Source organism: Mycotypha africana, assembly GCF_025528875.1.
Source record: "Mycotypha africana strain NRRL 2978 chromosome Unknown BDF20scaffold_3, whole genome shotgun sequence".
Taxonomy (NCBI): domain Eukaryota; kingdom Fungi; phylum Mucoromycota; class Mucoromycetes; order Mucorales; family Mycotyphaceae; genus Mycotypha; species Mycotypha africana.
In genome coordinates, this window is record NW_026515727.1 from 1,027,871 (window position 1) to 1,045,767 (window position 17,897).

Sequence of the window (17,897 nt, forward strand, 5' to 3'; positions counted from 1 at the left end):
CTACTTCGATTCCATACATATAAGCGGTCTTTAAACCACCACCAACTTGCGCAGCGTCATCAAGCAAAAGAACAGCAATTACGTAATCAAATGTCATCGAAAATAAAAAAGTGAAGAGAGTGGGATTCGAACCCACGCCTCCGAAGAGATCACGACCTTAACGTGACGCCTTAGACCAACTCGGCCATCTCTCCTATACATTTTTTCATTTTCTACGTTGCTTTATATTACTATACAATTTAATTAAATCACGTGAAACATTTAATTTTTCGATTTCGCACAAGTGGTACGTGCGGCACGAATTTCTGTTGTCTGTCCGAAACTTCAGATAAGTCAAAATTTTCTACAAGCACCCACCTGCGAGACGTGAATTAGGTACTCATTGAATCGTTATATCTAAAGATGAATCGCTCCAATGTTTATACGAATTGACTTATATACTTGAATAAGTAATTGTTCGACATAATATATATTCAGGTAAAACACATCTTCACGAAAATGTTCTTTTAGTACGACACAGCAATAACAAAGTGCCCTTAATGGGCAAGATGTGTCGTGTTCCTTCGACTACAAAGGCTGAGACTATATATGAGTACTAACATTTTACGTATGTCCATATTATGGCATCCTTTAATTTTATCTTGGAGATAAATATAAGACGAACACAAGAGGTAATAAATAGGAAAGCTTATCAAAATCAAACCAGCGTCGTTAGTTCTCTCTTTCAAAAACAAAGAAAAAGAAAAAATTAAACTACTGTAATTCTAAAATTATTGTGTTTGCTGTTTACAAAATATATCGGAATCTATAGCTGACACTGATGTATTATGGTCTAAGCCAGAGGTTTCCGTAAATGAATAGGTTTTCCTTTTAAGTTTATAATGACTCGTCTATCTCGGGAGCTGGCCAATCCCCACCAGTTATATAGCTCAAGTGTTGCATGTTCATTAATGAAGAAATTTTCGTGCATAACGTTCTTGTGGCGTGTTTGGTGAGATAATAACTACAATACTCGAGTACGTACAAGCAGGTAGAGAATACATTCCACCACGGTCTATCTATATTGCATCTAACATAGGTTATGTACAAGTATATAATGAAATACAGGCCTAAGTAAAATAATACATCGAGCAGCTGGACCTGAAATTAGTGACTAGCAACATTTCCCCACAATAATATAAATTCCCCTTAAACCTCACAGAGTAATTAATCCTTCTACTTCATCTGAAGATCAATAAAGACACTTAATTCATAGTCATCGACTTATAACTGTTACATACAACATCTTGATTGCGTGAACGGTTGTTGAATCAAAATATCCTACGAGTACATATATCAATCCTGTTATATACCTAAACGTCATATTGCCATGGGTAATCTAAGCGAAAACAAATTTCATAAAGATAAAATGTTCGATTCTTATGTGGAGGTAGTTAATCTCTAATCCATATTCTTTTCTTATTTTTTATTTTTATCCATTATACATTTGATATCAGTTATCAGATGTATGCAATCGAATACACCGCCTATCCAAACAGGAACGGAGATATGAGCAGTACTCATATCTATGATCAAGTTTTTATTTTCACATTTCGTTAGACGTTTTGATTGAGTTACTCATCGTACCTCCAATACGGCACATATCGGTTTGGCAAAGCCTACCACGATTTTAAAGACTGCACTTAAAAAGATATCCACAGTCGTTTCCCTTGTTACAAAACAGTTCTATGCCATCGATACCGACTTTAGCAATGTTTACAGGGAAAAAGGTGCTTTACAGACTTGAATTCATACGTTAATTGAAGCTAATCGTGTCATTGTCTTTTCTTAATAGCCTTTGCTGTAGCTCTTTGATTGTTTTTGAGTGAGGCAAAAGGAATATATTACTGTTTGAAGTCATAAAAATTGAGTTGTAGTAGTAGATATTTACTGGATGACGTTGAATTGGTATGATGTACTTTTGCTATTGACTCTTCTCTAGCAATGCATCTATTGCACAGATTTCCAACCCACTGAACTGCGTTGTAGTATTATTCTACATATATATTCCATAAACAAGTCATGCTTTTTTTTTTTTACTTTACTCGTTCATTAAGCGGCATTGGCATTTGTAACAATAGTGGCGTTTCAGCTTTGCTTTTTAAATACCATAACAGTTCTAAACGCTCGTTCCAGCCATCTCAGACGGTAGTTGAATACGTTTAATAATGGTCATTTGTTCATAAAGCATATCTAGCAATGACAGAAATCCCAGGCTTGTAAGCAATTAAGAAATAGATAAGTGTTGTACGAAAGAAAGAGGGAAAAAAGTATAAGCTGCTTTACCTTTTCATACAGAAAATATCGCACTGAAATTGGTAGGAGCAGGAATCGCGTCTGTGTACTGCTCCTCAAAGTTTTATTTGTCAAACACGAACAATCCATCGAAGGAACGCTTTGTAAGCATTTAGCCAGCCATCAACATATGAAACGCGTTGAACAGTGTAGACTGATGCGTAGTCAAATAATCATGACTCAGCATGGGGATTTCATACAGCGAACTTTTGAGTTTCTGATTGACAGGAAAGACGCTGTTTACTTCAGATTTAACAAGACTATAGAAAAACTTTAGATAGGGCGGAAAATAAACATGTCAAAAAAAGAAAAAAAAGAAAGTCTAAAAAGGGCGTTTGTACTACCTTGAAAAAATTTTAAAGAAAAGAGTAAATCTGATAAAGAATGCCCGTATCATGTCATTTTTACCACAGTAGTCTTATCCATCATAGTACAGTTTGTCTCTCTTTTGCGTAAAAACCAAATAGACAAGCATTTTACAAGCATGCGTTCATTGAATTATGTATGTGACTTATCGTTTCATAGATCTTGACTCAAAAGATCAGGAAACAAAGATTTTTATTTGTAAGGGAGATCTCAGCACGAACTTCTCCGCATTAAATATCTGATCATCAGATAATTTAAAGTCAACTAACAAATGATATTGCGAATCCTTTGAATACACAAGTTTATGTCTCCAAGTTTAAAACGTTTTTATAAACCAAAAATAAGAAAAATCGAAAAAGTGCAAGCCAAAAATAAAGAAAAATCGAAACTGAAGAAAAAAAAAAAATTAATTGGGTTTTGATAGTATAAAATGGAAAACCCCATTTTTCTAAATTTTTTCATTCTGCCCCGTTTTTTCTTTTATTTAAAAACCAAAAGAAAATAAAATAAAAAAACGTGATTTTTCTTATCTTATCTTTTCTCATCTTTTGATCATGCCCAATACCGATACTGGGGCAACTAGGTTGCAAGGTGTCAAAATTGTAGAGCTCTACAAGATTGTTTGGAGCAAATATGACAAACTTGCATTGTTTTGCGGGTAAAGTGAACTTGGCGATTCGTGTAGGATTCAGTATTGATGAGACCATATTAACCGATTCGCCTATGGACTTACTATAGCCTTATCTTTTTGAGTTGGGCAATCAATTTTGAAAGCAACATGTCCTATTCTCTTACAGCAAATGTCACTAGTCTTTTTCAAACAAATAATTTAATCAGTATTCTGTCCACCATTTTATACATCTTACAAACAGCCTTATACCCCATCTATTCCAAATTGTCTGATATGTACGGCAGAGCTCAATGCTATACAATTGCTCTTATCCTTTATATGTGCTCTTATATTATCATGGCATGTGCCAACAATTATGACTCTCTTGTTGTAAGTAGATCGGCCAAAAAAGAAAATATAAATTAAAGTGTAAATGATCCAGAAACTAAATCTTCATTATAGGGCGGTCAAATTGTTTATGCTTTCGGTTATACTGGTGCTGCTATTCTTGGTCCTATCACCATTGCTGATTTGACAGACGTCGTTGACCGTGGTTTCATTCAAGCACTTTATAATGTTCCTGGCCTCATCAATCTCTTTGTTGCTCCTCTTGCAGGTGATGCTTTGTATAGTAGTGGTCACTGGAGATGGGGCTACGGCTGTATCCCTTTGATTCTTCTCGTTACTTCTGCTCCCCTCATCTTTACCTTATGGAAACTCTTCTTCCGTGTTAGAAAGTCAGATGTGATGATCGACTATAAAAAGGAAATCAAACAGTTAAATGCCCAAAACAAAATGAGCTTTTTACAGAAAACTATCTGGTTACTCGAAGAAATCGATATCGTTGGCAGTCTTTTGTTGATCGCTGGGCTTTGCTTGATTCTACTTCCTCTTGTTCTTGCCAATACCATGTGGGGCGGCTGGTCAAGCGGCACCACGATTGGCACTCTTGTTGCTGGTGTCGTTGCTTGGATCCTCTTCGCTTTGTGGGAATGGAAGTTTGCTAAAAAGCCCATCATTCCTCTTGCCCATTGGGATACGCGTACGCCTCTCTATGGTGTATGTGCTCTTTCCACTGTCACTATCATTTCTTCTACAAACTGGCAATACTACACTACTTATCTTATGGTTTCCCGGAAAATCTCTGTCTCCCGAGCCACCTGGCTTGAAAGAGGTTACAATGTCGCTTACATTATTTGCGAATTGATTGTCGGTGTCCTTATGAAGCGTTTCCGTGTTTGGAAGCCATTCGTATGGACGGGTGTCTGTCTCATCATCCTTGGTGTCGGTTTGATGATCCCTGCTCGTCTTCCAACCTCCTCCGACGCTTTTGTCGTTATTTCTCAAACCATAGTGGGTATTGGCTCTGGTTTCTTGTACACTCCTATGTTGGTTGCTATCCAAAGCTCTGTGCCTCACGATGATATGGCGGTGGCCACTGCTCTGATGCAAATTGGCGGTTCGATCGCTGCCAGTATCGGTTCTACAATGAGTGGCTCCATCTGGAACAATATGCTTCCTGCACAAATGGCCAAAGACGTTCCTGGAGAATATGATTACGCCAAAATTGTCGGAAGCATGGCTTATGCTACCGCTCTTCCTGAAGAGCAATACCATGGTGTCGTGCATGCTTACGGCCATGTACAGATGATTCTCTCTATTATCTCCATGTGTATTGCTGTTCTCACTTTCTGTTTCACCATTCCTATGAAGTCCTTTGGTTTAGAATCTGCCAAGCCTGGCGAACAAACGACCGTAGACAGTGATGATGAGAAGCATGCCAATGCTGATTCCTTGACTGAAACTGACGAGAAGACAGAGACGGCTGACTACAATAACGATTCCAAATACGAGACTGATCTAGCGCACCATAATTATGATGAAAGGAAACAACTATAAATGATAACACTCTTCCGCTCATTGTATTCGGCCTTAGTTAACTTTTATTCTTATTTTATCTCCCTTGTATTATATTACTAGATTATACCTAATTACCTCTCCCTCCTTCGAACGAGTTGTTGTTCACCTACATGTCATTCTTTAATAACAATCAAAGTTTGTTTAATTTTTGACAACGCTTACACATTTTTTGAGTTTGACAAAAAGTGGTGCACGGACAAATGTATTTTGAGCACATACTGGACATTCATGAAACTCAGCAGCTATAGCGCGCAAAAGAGCTTCCTTGTGTCCGAAGTTCCTATCAAAATCCGCGCAAAAAGAAAACAAAAATCTTCTCTTTTGAATGTGAAAATGTCTTGGAATTACGTAAAGACAATTTTGGAGGGCATTTATACATTAGTGAATGCCTGATTATAGGCATAATTTCCAAATTCGTCTAGTTGTTTGAGAATATTATTACGATTCATTTTCTATTATCATGCAACACTGGAAGCGAATTGGATAATCTCAAGAAAGTTTTTATACTTTTACGCGAAAGTAAATTATGTAACTGCGAAACACAAGTATTATCAATTTAAGTGCTTTCTTTTTCGTTGGTCCCTCAACTTTATGCTATCAAGTAGATGTTTAGCCCGATGCAAAGCAGTACTGAACCCAGTTTTCTTGATGTGCAAGCTTTTACATAGTAATGTCAGCTCTTTTTCTATGTAAGGAGGAGTTATTTGTAGCAAACTATGTCACCTTAACCCATATTACTGGCTCTAGCGTAAGAAGACTGCTTACTCCTTAGAAAAAAAAAAAAAAAAAGATACATCTCAGTTTTCAAGACTTGCATCGCACTTGAATTCTGCCGAGAAGTGCGCCCTTTGACCCTTAAAAGTCCATCATGACAGCATATTACTACACAAAGGAGAAGTGGTTGTTAAGGGTTGGTGAGAATGAGTTTTGATATTTAATACATATTGGATCTGAATTACCTAGCATGTAACAATTAAAGGAGAGGGTATAGGTATTTTCCCTAATCGGACACACGCTCTGCTTTTGTCCTACAATGTTTTGCTGTCTGTATGCATTCAGTGATACCTGCTTCCGCATCAGTCTGTTTCCTTCAGATATCCAATGTAGGACACCATTCATCATTTAACAATAAAAATCACTCCTTCTTCTACAGTATGGTAGAAATAGATCCTATATCCATCATTCCACCTAAATTATGACCTACAAATGTTACCGAAAATTTCTCTCGATTCAAGTTACAATAAAAATAAGCCAGTAACCATTCACGTTGGATCTATGTTGATAATCAACAGGGCAGTATTTGTGTTTGCTCATACACTAATGACTGGTTTGCATTGGCTGAAAAATCTTTCCTTTTTTCTTTTTCTGTGTATGTCTTGTCTTTGGCCTTCAGAAAGAAAAAGGAAAAACATTTACGCCACATGTATACCCTTCCTTCAACCTTATATCCTTTAGCTTAGATTTGATCTGCATTCGATCCATGTTGTTTCACTCCGTTTGTAAGACGGATCGAAAACAAGAATTGGATAATAAATACTTTATTGGAAGATTGTTTCAATCAACAGATTCGTTGTGACAAAGCGCCTCTTTTTTTTTACATACTTTGTACACAATTTGAGTGATCGGATGGAGTACCCAAAAAAAAAAAAAAAAAAAAAAAAAAAGTGAAGAAAGGGAAATCAAGGGGCAATGAAAGAACAACCTAATTCTATTCATGTGCACGTAGAACGATTAAGAAATATAGGAACCAGAAAAAGAACAATTTGGAGACAAAACACTAATGATCTAGACAAGGGCAGAACTCCACTCATGAGTTGACGCCTGATGCATTGGAGAATAAAAGAAGTAGCTATCATTGATAGACATTTACATAGTCCAAGAACAGCTTCCCACTGCTATTTATAATAGACAAGAAAAGTCCTCTCTCTTGTTATAGAATAGCTCAAAAGAACAGAGTTCAAAGGACGGGATTGCAAACAGAGAGAGAGAGAGAAAAAAAAAAAAGGTCGTCTTTTCCATAGCCTAACCAGACTTTCTTCATTATTTTACATAGTTACTGCACATTTGAATCCCTCTTTCTCTTTTTGCTTTTTCTTTTTTTTTTTTTTTTTTTTTTTCTCCATACATATTCTCTTTTGTTCTATCGCGTTCATTGCCTTACAAAATGCCGTTCAGCAAGACTTTTCATGGTTTTATTGAAAGCACAAACGATATATTGGTCATTATCGAGGGCTGTAGGGCTGGAAAACTGCCTATGGTGAATCGCAGATTGATTCAGAAAGAGAGACATGCAATTAAATCAGGGACAATTATTGTATTTGATGAAACTGAAACAGGTACGTCAAAGAAATCATACAGTTTTTACATCCAACACATTTGCCTATCTGATGATTGAATGCGTGCGTGCTGTTCTTTTCTAATTGTAATAGGAATCAAAAGATGGACAGACGGATTTTTATGGAGTCCTTCACGCATACTCGGTAACTTTTTGATTTACAGAGAGTTGGAAAGTCGAGAAGCAAGGAAAATTGATAACGATTATCAACACTGTTTTGATACTCAACAAGAACAACAACAACAACAACAACAACAGCCCTACTTGCCAAACAATGAGGATGCCGAGTTAACAACAACCAATAAAGAACACAGGGCCACTTTTCTTGACCGCAATGCAAATAGTAGCGTTCTGTTAGCAGAGACATTGTCCTCACTGTCGTCACCAATGAAATATAGCACAGCTGGTAGTGGTTGCGGTCCTGAAAGTAGTGATGGTAGTAATAAGAATAGTAGTAGTAGTAGTAGTGATGCTGGTTTAGTTGAAATTCAGCAGAGAGAAAGAGCGTTGGTGGGGTCATTAACAACAGCAAATACCTCTTATAACTTCAAAAAGAATGGTCTTATCAAGAAAACCATCAGGCTGATGGTCAATGGAAACCAATTACACGTTGTCAACTACTACTCTAAAGACGATGCTTTGCATAATTTGCTTCCTCTACCATCAAACGATCCTCAACTATCTCAATTGCGGATATCCAGTGATTTATTGATATACTTGAACAAAGATCTGAATCTCTACAATCAGCGAGATAAATCACAAATAGATCACTCAAAATCATTAGGAAGTAAATATTGATAAAACACGATAGAAGGGCAGCTTTAACCTAAAAAGGAAAGAAGTGTCATTGAACCTATTTCATTTTTACTGTATAGTTACTCGAAAACATGACAACCTTGCAGAAGAAGAAGACCTAGAAACACTACATCGTATTCGTGTATCAAAGGATACAAAGGACGAAGACGAGAATCATAGCACCGCTGCTTACGGAAAGACGGCTACTGAAAACGATGGCCGTTTACAGCAGAAAGCAGTGAAACGTACAAAAGTACTTACTCCAAACAATACACCTTATCCATACCCTATACCCTATACCGCAAACAATGCACTGGCAGCCGGTCAGCATCAATTACTCCCTCCTTCAATGAATCTTGACCAACAGCAAGCATTTTATCAGTATTCAACTGTGAATCCGAATAATACAACATACAACACGGCGAGCGGCATTGTGCTAGATCCATCGTACCATTACAAAACGCCTTTCACTGAACTACCTCCTCTCTTTCGTAATGGGCATGTTACGACAAAGAGTCATGTTTCAGTAGCAACGCAAAACAAGCCAGTACTACAGGCACATCCACAACAAAACGCTCTGGATAAGTTGACCGATGCTACTCCAATATATGACGACGATTGGAGTAGAGGATACACAAAATTGGTTTTGCATAAATCAGACCCTCCTTTATCCCGTTCACCTTCCCCTCTTTCATCCCGGTCTACTATGATACCAGCGATATCAAAAGACTTTTCCGGTCATAATAGCAATAGTAGTTATAGCAATACTTCTTCCGAGCCTATGGAGGGTGGCGACAATTTATTGGAAAATGAGTATGAAGCACAGCAGCAGCAGCATCCACATTATTCCTATCCCTCACTGTGCTACCCCTGGAGCTATAGGTATCAATAATGCTCATGTGTATCAGATATCCCTCTCCCCCAAGTCCTTAAAAGTACAACAACAGCTCACAGCAGTTATGAAGTAGGAGCCCAGCATTATTCAACAGCATCGCTCAATTTGAATTCATTCAATGGATAAGGCAAACAATCTGCGTGCAGTGGCTCATTTATGGTCAAAAGAAAAAAAAAAAAAGTTATCATAATAAACCTATCCGCATGAGTTCTGTTACAGTTGTGAACAGTACATTTGATTACTTTGAGAAAGATGAATGCTACTCTTTCCAAAAAGTAGATGCCACTTCTTTCCAAAGAAAATAAATATCACTTTCCCAATTTCTGTTCCTCTTTCTTGCCTTTAAGCACTTCAACTGACGTCCCTCCCCCATTATTTGTCATATTGCCATCCATAAAAAAACCGTATCTTTATTATACTTTTCTCATTTTTAAATTGTCAACTTTAAACTGGATGCTCAATCAACTTAATCCTAAATGATCTCACTGTACTTTGTTTTAGAACAAACCCTCTCTACTCTACTCAGGCTTGATTTGATTTGATCATTGAATGCAGAGAAAAATTGTGATCCTCCCAAACATTTTTTTCAGTTCTCTCAAAGTGGGCAAAAATTTACCGTTCTCACTGTACTACATTATGGTTGGGGGCGGGGAGGGGGAGCGGGGGAAGATTTTTGATTTGAATGCTGTAAACCAGCCCAGGTCTCTCTCTCTCTCTCTCTCTCTATACATCAGAAAATAGTAAAGATTCACGTCTGCGTTGGCTTATAATAAAATTGTATTAAATTGTTCGTTTTATAGATTATCGGAGACTTCAAGAATTCAAGAGTGTAATAAGTTGTTTTGACATGAGTTAGTGCGTAAAAAGTAAATAAATTGTTCTTTTTTTTTAAGGGTCTTCTTCATTCTGCTCTTTTTCCATTGAAAGAAAAAAAGTATACATGTGATGACTTTACTGCAGTTATAGTAGTTGTGTATCACAGTAATTCTTTTACTTGGATTCGGCAGGTTCAGCGTTGGATTCGTCAGCCTTATCAGTTTCTAATTTAAGGAACACAATAAGGATTACAAAGATGAGAGATAGGTTCAATGAGAAAATACAATCCTCCTCCTCCTCCTCCTCAAAAAAAAAAAAAGTGCATCTTCCTCACTTACCATCTTGTAAATCTGAAGTCCACAAAGTAAGATTGTCTCTCAGTAATTGCATAATGAGAGTAGAGTCTTTGTAGGATTCTTCAGAGAGAGTATCAAGTTCAGCGATAGCATCGTCAAAGGCTTGCTTGGCAAGGTGACAAGCACGGTCAGGAGAGTTGAGGATTTCGTAATAGAACACGGAGAAGTTAAGGGCAAGACCGAGACGGATGGGGTGAGTAGGGGCTAATTCTGTTTGGGCAATTTCAGTTGCTGTCTTGTAGGCTTCGTGAGCTTTGGTAGCTGATTCTTTACGAGCCTCACTGGTAAGGAATTCAGCGAGATAACGATGATAATCGCCCATCCTAAATGAGGGGGGAAGGTAGGGTGTGTGCGTGTTAGATATAGACTTTGAAAAAGAAACCACTCTTATCTCTATAGATCACAAAATAGGCTACACGACACTTACATCTTGTAGTAAAAGACCTTGGACTCACCACCTTGAGAACCGGGTACTAAATGCTTGTCTAAAACTTCCAAGATATCCTTGCAGACTTCTTGAAGCTCAGATTCGATCTTTTGACGATAAGCCTTAATCTTTTCAACTTGAGCAGCATTGCCTTTGCTTTCTTCCTTTTGCTCAATGGAAGACACGATTCTCCAAGATGCACGACGAGCACCAATGACGTTCTTATAAGCAACAGATAAGAGGTTACGTTCTTCAACGGTCAATTCGACATCCAACTATTTATCAAAACATGAAATCCACAGAAAAAGTTAATTCAATACGGTCATCCTGATACGCATCCTCCAGAAAACTTTTATTTGTTCGCTCCTCTTCACTTCAAGTCAAAACACGCCCCTGATTCTTTAAAGAGCTTTTCATTACCTTTGCAACATCCTTTGTATATTGGACCATTTCTATTGTCATTAGAAATACATTTTTGCGTAAGTGTATGCCATCTCCAAGACATAGACACTGATCAGGCGCTTACCATCATAACGCTCCGCTTGCTCGGCAAGTTTGGCCATGTAGACATTGTTTTCACGTTCCTAAAGAACCAGCAGATGGGTTTAGCCTCCATTTCTCCCAATTTCAAAAAAAGAAAAGAAAAAAAGAGTCCAGATGAAACGCGCTTTTCGTCAGAACTTACGGTGGACATATTACTAAGTATATATTGACTGGACTAGAGTTAAGTTAAATTAGTTGATTTCAAGGAGAAAGAAGAGAAAAAAAAGTAGCGTTTGAAGACTGAAAAAAAAAAGGAAGCGTGTATTGTATTGTTTGTTACAAAAGAGAAAGAAAAGAAGACGGGAAAATGGTCTTTGAAAGAAAAATGAAGTGCAAAGGCTGGGTCCAATCAAAAAAGGGCGGTTTGTCAATTTAGTACGTCACTTGAAAAAAGTTCTTTTCCACCACACAGAAAAGCAATGCCACATGATTTCGGGGTGTGTTGTTCGAAGAAAACTCTAGTCTCATTAAAGATTTAACCCGTGTTTTCCTATTTGAAAGGCCCAGAATTTCAGGCCGGCCATTAGAGTACTTTTATTTTTCATATTTTGGTTCATTCTCTGCACCTCGGAAAAAGAAAGAAACGTATGACATAAAAGACAATCCACTGTGTGTCAGTTGAAAAACGTCAGAATAAAGCTTGGGCAAATGAGAAATACCCGCCATTTTAGACGCTTTTTTGTTTTGTATAACCATTATCAGTTACCAACAAAGGTACGGGTAACAAATGCAATATTTCCAAATTCTTTACTATGAATTATGCAAAAACGTTTGCTTAAACAAAAATACAGGTTGCTGCCGTCAGTAAACTAGGTCCGTTCCAAGCATAAACAGCCAACATATAAATTTTAAAATGGAAACTGGCTGAACTAGATTAAGGTAAGTTTATTCTTATCATTTCAAGAACAGGAGAATGAGGTAAGATTAGTTAAAATCAATGGACAAAAGATACAAGAAAAAAAAAAGAAAAAGGGCATTGTTTACAGAACCATGAACGAACGAAAATAATAAAAAGAAAAGGAAAGAAAAAAAGAGAGTAGCGAATATCTCTTTTGTCCTTCCCTTCCCCATTCTCGTAAGTTTGCAGTTTGTAATAAGTTGGTTGTAGATTGTGTAGTCTTTTTAACGGTAAGACTTTTGGTAACGGGCACGGGCACCTGGACCACCGAACTTCTTGGGTTCACAACGACGAGGATCGGCAACAAGGAGAGTACGGTCGTATTGAACAAGGATTTCCTTGATTTCCTTCTTGGCAGCTTCATCAACGAACTTTTGGTAGAAGGCGACGATAGCCTTAGCAAGAGCTTGACGGATAGCATAGACTTGAGAAGTGTGACCACCACCGTTGACGCGAATTCTGATATCAACATTGGCGAAACGTTCTTCACCCAAAAGAAGGATGACTTCGTAGACCTTGAACTTTAAGATCTCGGGTTCGAGAAGGTCAAGGGGGGAACCGTTAATACGGATGAGACCACGTCCACGCTTGCAGTGAGCGACAGCAGTAGCGGTTTTCTATAACATTTGATATGAGGAAAAGAAAAATTAGCACTTGATGCGCTTCTCACCCATTGTCTTTAGTGCAAAAGATAAATCGTTGAGGAGAATCTTGGGGGGCGATCATGTCCAAAAGAGAACTATCTATATTGCTCTATCGAGTACTTTAAGAAATGCTGCCAAAACGTTGGTATACATTAAACAATGAGTCGCTGATCTGTTGGATTATAGAAATAGGTTGTCATCTAAACAAGTGGCATATTCTGAACTTTTGTGACTAAACTGACAAAGCTATTCATGGGTGGTGTCATTGTTGCTTCCCATCAGAAAATAAACTGATGCATAACTCACGATGCTGACAAAGACTGTTTGTAATATATGCTCCCATCTCTTTCCATCGAGCTGACTCTAGTGATTCTCCTCTGCAATCGAATTATCTGATTTCGCGCACTGCCATCAGTAAGTATTATTCATACCTTACGACCGAAAGTTTGAACAGCTTCCATAATGGCTACAATTTTAAAAAATGACAAATGTCGAATGTCAGCTCAAAATGAAACAAATCGATTCTATAGGGAAATTATTCTATCCCATCAATCCAACCCAAAGATCAATCCATCCATCTCTTCCTTCTTTTGATAGTATTTATAAGTATATCGTTCACTCATGCCGTCATAGGGATACGTTACCTTATGTGAAAAGGAAGGTTTGACATTATTGCTGACTTTCGTCTTGAATTTTGTTGGAGCCGGCACTTTCTCACAGCCCTTCATCCCCCATCTTCTTGGACGATTTGCCGGTAATTTAAAAGTGTGGGTCTCCAAATCCAGTTTTTTTTTTTTTTTTTTTTTTTTGTCTCAAATCAAAGAATTACTTTACAGTTTACCACTATCATTATAGTCTTACCTGCTGTTGCAGTATTTAATGAAGGTGTAAGCCACCTTTCTAATGTTGAATCTAAAATATGTACACTTTCAAAAAAAAATCAAACAATTGAGTGCGTTTCTTTATGTAAAAGATGATCTTTTTACTTGTCGACATGAATAGTGTCAATTCATTTGAGGGAATAAGTAGGTATAATGATCAATAAATAATATAATACAAAAATAGGTACACACACAGTGTATATATAGATACAATGACAGTGAAAACTTGATTGTGGAAGGGGGGAAGGGGGGTATATATAGTTAAATCTATGAGTATTATAAATGAGGTACACCAAGTGCACTTAAAGTCATTTTCACCAAGGCAAAAGTACCTTCACCAAGTACGAATCCACTAGCGATGACAATAATAAACACCTTGCCGCCTAATTTACGGTAAGGTTCAAGCCAGCTGCGAATTCGTCCAGTACAGCTCTTTGCCTCCGATTCATCGTCGCCCTGTTCGCAATACTTATTCCAGTAGTGAACAACGACGCCTCCCATCACACGTGCCAATGTAAAATTAGGGGGATTGTACATGCCGATAGCAAATGCAATACCTTGAGGAATGTACTTTGTCCATTTCTGATACTTACGAGCATACAGTGGATGGCTTTGGCCCAGTTCCTTGAGAATAACAAGTACAGTGAACAAGATAGCAAAGCCAAAAACAAACTCAGTAACATGAGGAGGTAGTGGATGACCGTTGACTAATCTAGACATATCAAGCCAAACCTGAGCTGTAGGAACAGGAAATTCCCGTCCAGGAAGAGTATAAACAGTTCTGAAGAGGAGATAGAAACCTGTTGCCAAAAAGACGCTTGCTAAGGAGCCTATCATTTGACCATAAAACTGTGCTTTGGGAGAGGCACCTAATAGATGGCCCGTCTTTAAATCTTGCATTAAATCACCTATGAGAGGAGAGGTAAGTAAAAAAAAAAGTGTTTCTGTCAAAGAACGCTATTTTTTTATATTATTTTTTTTACCTGCTTGTTGTGCACCTGCCTCTGCAATACCACCCGCGATAAGATTGGCTAAAATGCCCCCAGGCATGACTGCTGCAAAGAATACTTGGCTAATCTTTCCAATACCACTTACGGGGTTAAGATCTGTTTCCCCCAAGGCTCTCACACCAAGCACACTCAGAAACATGGCTACCAAGACAGCCAATAAAGTCATACCGATGGGCAGTACATCAGGGCCGAAAACAAGACGAACGAAAAAGATACAAGTGAACGTGGTGGTAAGTAGGCCTAGCATCGTTATCTTTTTTGGCACCAATTGGTTTGTCGGAGCGTCCACTTCAGTCTCTTCGACAAACAATGATCCTTCTGCTTCTTCTTCTTCTTCTTGTACATGATCAAAGAAGAGCGTTTCCTGATGACGTTTTCGCCGATAATAGGTTTGAATCATCATCTTGACAAGGACAAGACAGAGAGATATACATGCATCAGCAATCATCACACCGAGTGAGATCCATAAAATCCAACCTTTGGAGCCCGTTTTCCAATCGTTGACAGGCCCTGGTGCCCAACCCAAATAATATGCCATGGGAGACAAGATACCCCATCCAATAATACAACCCAACAGCATGGACAATGTCGTTGGAAGGCCCATGATGATACCTTGTCCGACGTAACTGAAACTAGGCGTCAAGGTCCATTCCCATGCTTGAAAATCAACCCATCCAAATGTGATCCAGTTAAAAATAGGCATATAGTAAATCGTAGGTACAAAATAGCTGAGCAAAGTATACAAGGAGGAGATAGTGAAGGACAGCACAAGACCACGTAATTTGATGGTCCAACTTTGCTCAAAATGAGCATCGTCCATGGTAGGCTGCTCTTCCTGTTGTCGTTGTCGTGCAAGTAAAGGCTGTTCCTCGGAATTCATGATGCGATGTTTGTTGGCACTTTGTGATGCAACGTGATTCTTCCGTGTCATAGTGCTCATCCTTTTCTTCGACTGACCCGTCGTAATGTCTGTACGAGTAGTAAGAGAAGTAGTGGTGGTAGTAGCAGTAGTAATAGTACTCGTGGGATCAGGTTGTTGGTGCAAAATACTGATCATCTGTGCTGTAGCTGTTCCAGAAGGAAAATTGAGCTTTTCTCGTATAATTGTTTGCTTTCTAAGAGGTATCGCAAAGAACACACCAAAAAATGCGATTCCTAATGACCAGAGTATCAGCTGACGACCATTCAAGATGACAGGCCCTGAAGGATTGTCTTCTTGTGTCATTATTTCCATGGCAGGAATGACACCAACAAAGCCTATGAAAAAAATGTGACCGAAAAAGATAGATGAGTACAAAGTCACCATGACAATGAACATTGTATGACAATTTTTTTGATCTCTGCTTCCATAACTAAATCTTTGTATTCCATACCTGCTGCCAAGGGCATTGTAGCAGTTGCTACAGCTGTGGTTTGCAAAACAACATTTTCGATAGGCCCGAATTTATGCTTTAATAAATGCTGAAAGGGCTTAAAGATAGCAAATCCTAGTAATGAAGACTGGAGCGACATCATAGATATCCATCCTGTTTGTAACCCAAAGTACATATTAGAGAAACACATCAATGTGCCAATGCATAGTCCGCACACCACAGCTCGGAACTAACAATATATTCCATTCGTTAGCTCTTGATACAAAATAGAACAAAATAAAAAAGTCAAATCATTATCAGAACCGTACTGTGAAATGTATATCAACTCTATTGGGCGTATTCTGATCTTTTGAGATAGAGTCTAGCAAGAGTGACGTTTTAGAGAGTTGTACTGGTATGTGCATACGGAAGAAAAGAGACTGTTTACCTCGACAAGATGGTTGATGACGACGACTTATAATGCTATCATATTTCATAATGAAGACACTCAGTCGTATTGAAAATACTAGTGAAGTGAAGGTGGCGGCTGATGTTATAAATTGTAAGGATACAAGGATAAAGGCTGGTTCGTATAGACCGTACGTAGACCACTTCTTTTTGATTTTATGTTTTTAAAACAATGACGATTTTTTAGCTTATCTGATTGGCCGAGATAAGCTTTCTTTCATAGTTTTGATTGGCTTACACTGTTTTCACGGCTTTTTTGGAAAGGGCCGTTTTGTTTGCCCATGCTGACAAATTGAATAAAATTGCATAATGATCGGATATCCATAATTTGTTACTTTAAATGGGCATTTAATTACGTAGAGTACTTTGCGCTTGAAATTTCAAGAATCAAGAAAAAAATAGTCTAGCCAAGGAGTCAAGGGCGAGCGCAAGATATGTTCAAAAGAAAACTCCCGAGGCCAGTTTTCTACGAAGAGTAATCTCTCAACATTTATTCATGGGTGGAAAGGAAAAAGATGGAAAACTACAGAGACTTCCACGCTATCCCTCGTGGGTCTCTCGGTTGGATAGAAAGGGACCACATTCCCCGTAATGGACACGATATTCTTACTTTCGCCCATAACTCAGTTTTGAACCCATGACAGGATGAAGGGTTTCTAATGAGGATTGACTTTTTACTTTTGCAGCCGATTGGTCAAGATGTCATTGTAAAGTCTGTGAAATGGATGGAGACCAGTCATGCTATGGTACCGACTCTTAAGAAAGACTGTATATACTTATTGCTTGCTTATCGTAATATGGCTGGGAACTGATAAACATTTCTTTCCTACTATAAAGTAGGTTTAAAGTCAGATGCTGTATTGGTGTGTTTTTCCCTTTCATCTTAGTATCACTGTCACTTGTCTTATAATCATCGTTATTTTGTGAATTACGGATTGCATGCTTTTGAGATTACCACCTCTACTGACATTGAACAAGAAGAATGTACAGAGATTTTTATTTTATGTTGTACTCATTATAATAGCTACTTGGACATTATTTTACTTTGGCTGGACAAACTTTTCACCATTGTCATTGTTCGAAAGCAATACGACGGTTACCACTGCCACTATTTACAACACGTCTTGGCATTGTCAAGGCGAAGGCAGAAATCGAATATGCGAGTTTACCAACTTTTGCATCGATCAGACAAGGGGCCCTTTTGTCGTCCATACCAACAATGCACTGGGGGAGCTTCCTCGGTTGAA

At 38.1% G+C, this 17,897-nt stretch overlaps 5 protein-coding genes and 1 non-coding gene across 6 annotated transcripts; 2 read left to right on the forward strand and 4 right to left on the reverse strand.

Annotated features, from left to right (window-relative positions):
- Positions 1-111: 111 nt before the first annotated feature.
- On the reverse strand, positions 112-194 carry BDF20DRAFT_t56. The gene has a single exon. It is a non-coding gene; the product is annotated as a tRNA-Leu (tRNA).
- Positions 195-3,167: 2,973 nt separating this feature from the next.
- On the forward strand, positions 3,168-5,334 carry BDF20DRAFT_377160 (major facilitator superfamily domain-containing protein). The gene is made up of 2 exons (XM_053075317.1): positions 3,168-3,700; positions 3,773-5,334. Exons 1-2 carry the CDS (start codon positions 3,479-3,481, stop codon positions 5,207-5,209), a joined length of 1,659 nt encoding a protein of 552 aa, XP_052938095.1. The 5' UTR covers positions 3,168-3,478; the 3' UTR covers positions 5,210-5,334.
- A 2,016-nt stretch (positions 5,335-7,350) lies between these two features.
- Positions 7,351-9,645, forward strand: BDF20DRAFT_377191 (Gti1/Pac2 family-domain-containing protein). Its single transcript, XM_053075318.1, has 3 exons — positions 7,351-7,566; positions 7,660-8,352; positions 8,441-9,645. Exons 1-3 carry the CDS (start codon positions 7,395-7,397, stop codon positions 9,250-9,252), a joined length of 1,677 nt encoding a protein of 558 aa, XP_052938096.1. The 5' UTR covers positions 7,351-7,394; the 3' UTR covers positions 9,253-9,645.
- Positions 9,646-9,902: 257 nt separating this feature from the next.
- On the reverse strand, positions 9,903-11,703 carry BDF20DRAFT_859104 (14-3-3-like protein). The gene is made up of 6 exons (XM_053080447.1): positions 11,540-11,703; positions 11,381-11,438; positions 11,275-11,306; positions 10,855-11,129; positions 10,410-10,750; positions 9,903-10,295 (listed from the first exon to the last, which is right to left on the reverse strand). Exons 1-6 carry the CDS (start codon positions 11,546-11,548, stop codon positions 10,246-10,248), a joined length of 765 nt encoding a protein of 254 aa, XP_052938097.1. The 5' UTR covers positions 11,549-11,703; the 3' UTR covers positions 9,903-10,245.
- Positions 11,704-12,519: 816 nt separating this feature from the next.
- On the reverse strand, positions 12,520-12,912 carry BDF20DRAFT_816965 (40S ribosomal protein S16; the record flags this gene model as incomplete). Its single annotated transcript, XM_053077210.1, has 1 exon — positions 12,520-12,912. A coding segment is annotated over one exon (393 nt), but the record flags the coding sequence as incomplete, so codon positions are not given.
- Positions 12,913-13,813: 901 nt separating this feature from the next.
- Positions 13,814-16,767, reverse strand: BDF20DRAFT_859114 (OPT oligopeptide transporter protein-domain-containing protein). Its single transcript, XM_053080448.1, has 5 exons — positions 16,631-16,767; positions 16,512-16,564; positions 16,204-16,432; positions 14,804-16,087; positions 13,814-14,728 (listed from the first exon to the last, which is right to left on the reverse strand). The coding sequence occupies exons 1-5, from the start codon at positions 16,677-16,679 to the stop codon at positions 14,097-14,099; spliced, it is 2,247 nt and encodes a 748-aa protein (XP_052938099.1). The 5' UTR covers positions 16,680-16,767; the 3' UTR covers positions 13,814-14,096.
- Positions 16,768-17,897: the final 1,130 nt, after the last annotated feature.

Bases quoted from the DNA above. Each gene is read 5' to 3' on its own strand.
- BDF20DRAFT_377160 (XM_053075317.1), top strand. From the start codon at position 3,479: ATGTCCTATTCTCTTACAGCAAATGTCACTAGTCTTTTTCAAACAAAT. The intron at 3,701-3,772 runs GTAAGTAGATCG...TCTTCATTATAG, and splicing joins ACAATTATGACTCTCTTGTT to GGCGGTCAAATTGTTTATGC.
- BDF20DRAFT_377191 (XM_053075318.1), top strand. From the start codon at position 7,395: ATGCCGTTCAGCAAGACTTTTCATGGTTTTATTGAAAGCACAAACGAT. The intron at 7,567-7,659 runs GTACGTCAAAGA...TAATTGTAATAG, and splicing joins ATTTGATGAAACTGAAACAG to GAATCAAAAGATGGACAGAC. The intron at 8,353-8,440 runs GTAAATATTGAT...TTTACTGTATAG, and splicing joins TCACTCAAAATCATTAGGAA to TTACTCGAAAACATGACAAC.
- BDF20DRAFT_859104 (XM_053080447.1), bottom strand. The intron at 11,130-11,274 runs GTAATGAAAAGC...TTTGATAAATAG, and splicing joins ATACAAAGGATGTTGCAAAG to TTGGATGTCGAATTGACCGT. The intron at 10,296-10,409 runs GTAAGTGAGGAA...TCCTTAAATTAG, and splicing joins GACTTCAGATTTACAAGATG to AAACTGATAAGGCTGACGAA.
- BDF20DRAFT_859114 (XM_053080448.1), bottom strand. From the start codon at position 16,679: ATGAAATATGATAGCATTATAAGTCGTCGTCATCAACCATCTTGTCGA. The intron at 16,433-16,511 runs GTACGGTTCTGA...ATATATTGTTAG, and splicing joins GAGTTGATATACATTTCACA to TTCCGAGCTGTGGTGTGCGG. The intron at 14,729-14,803 runs GTAAAAAAAATA...CTCCTCTCATAG, and splicing joins GGCAGGTGCACAACAAGCAG to GTGATTTAATGCAAGATTTA.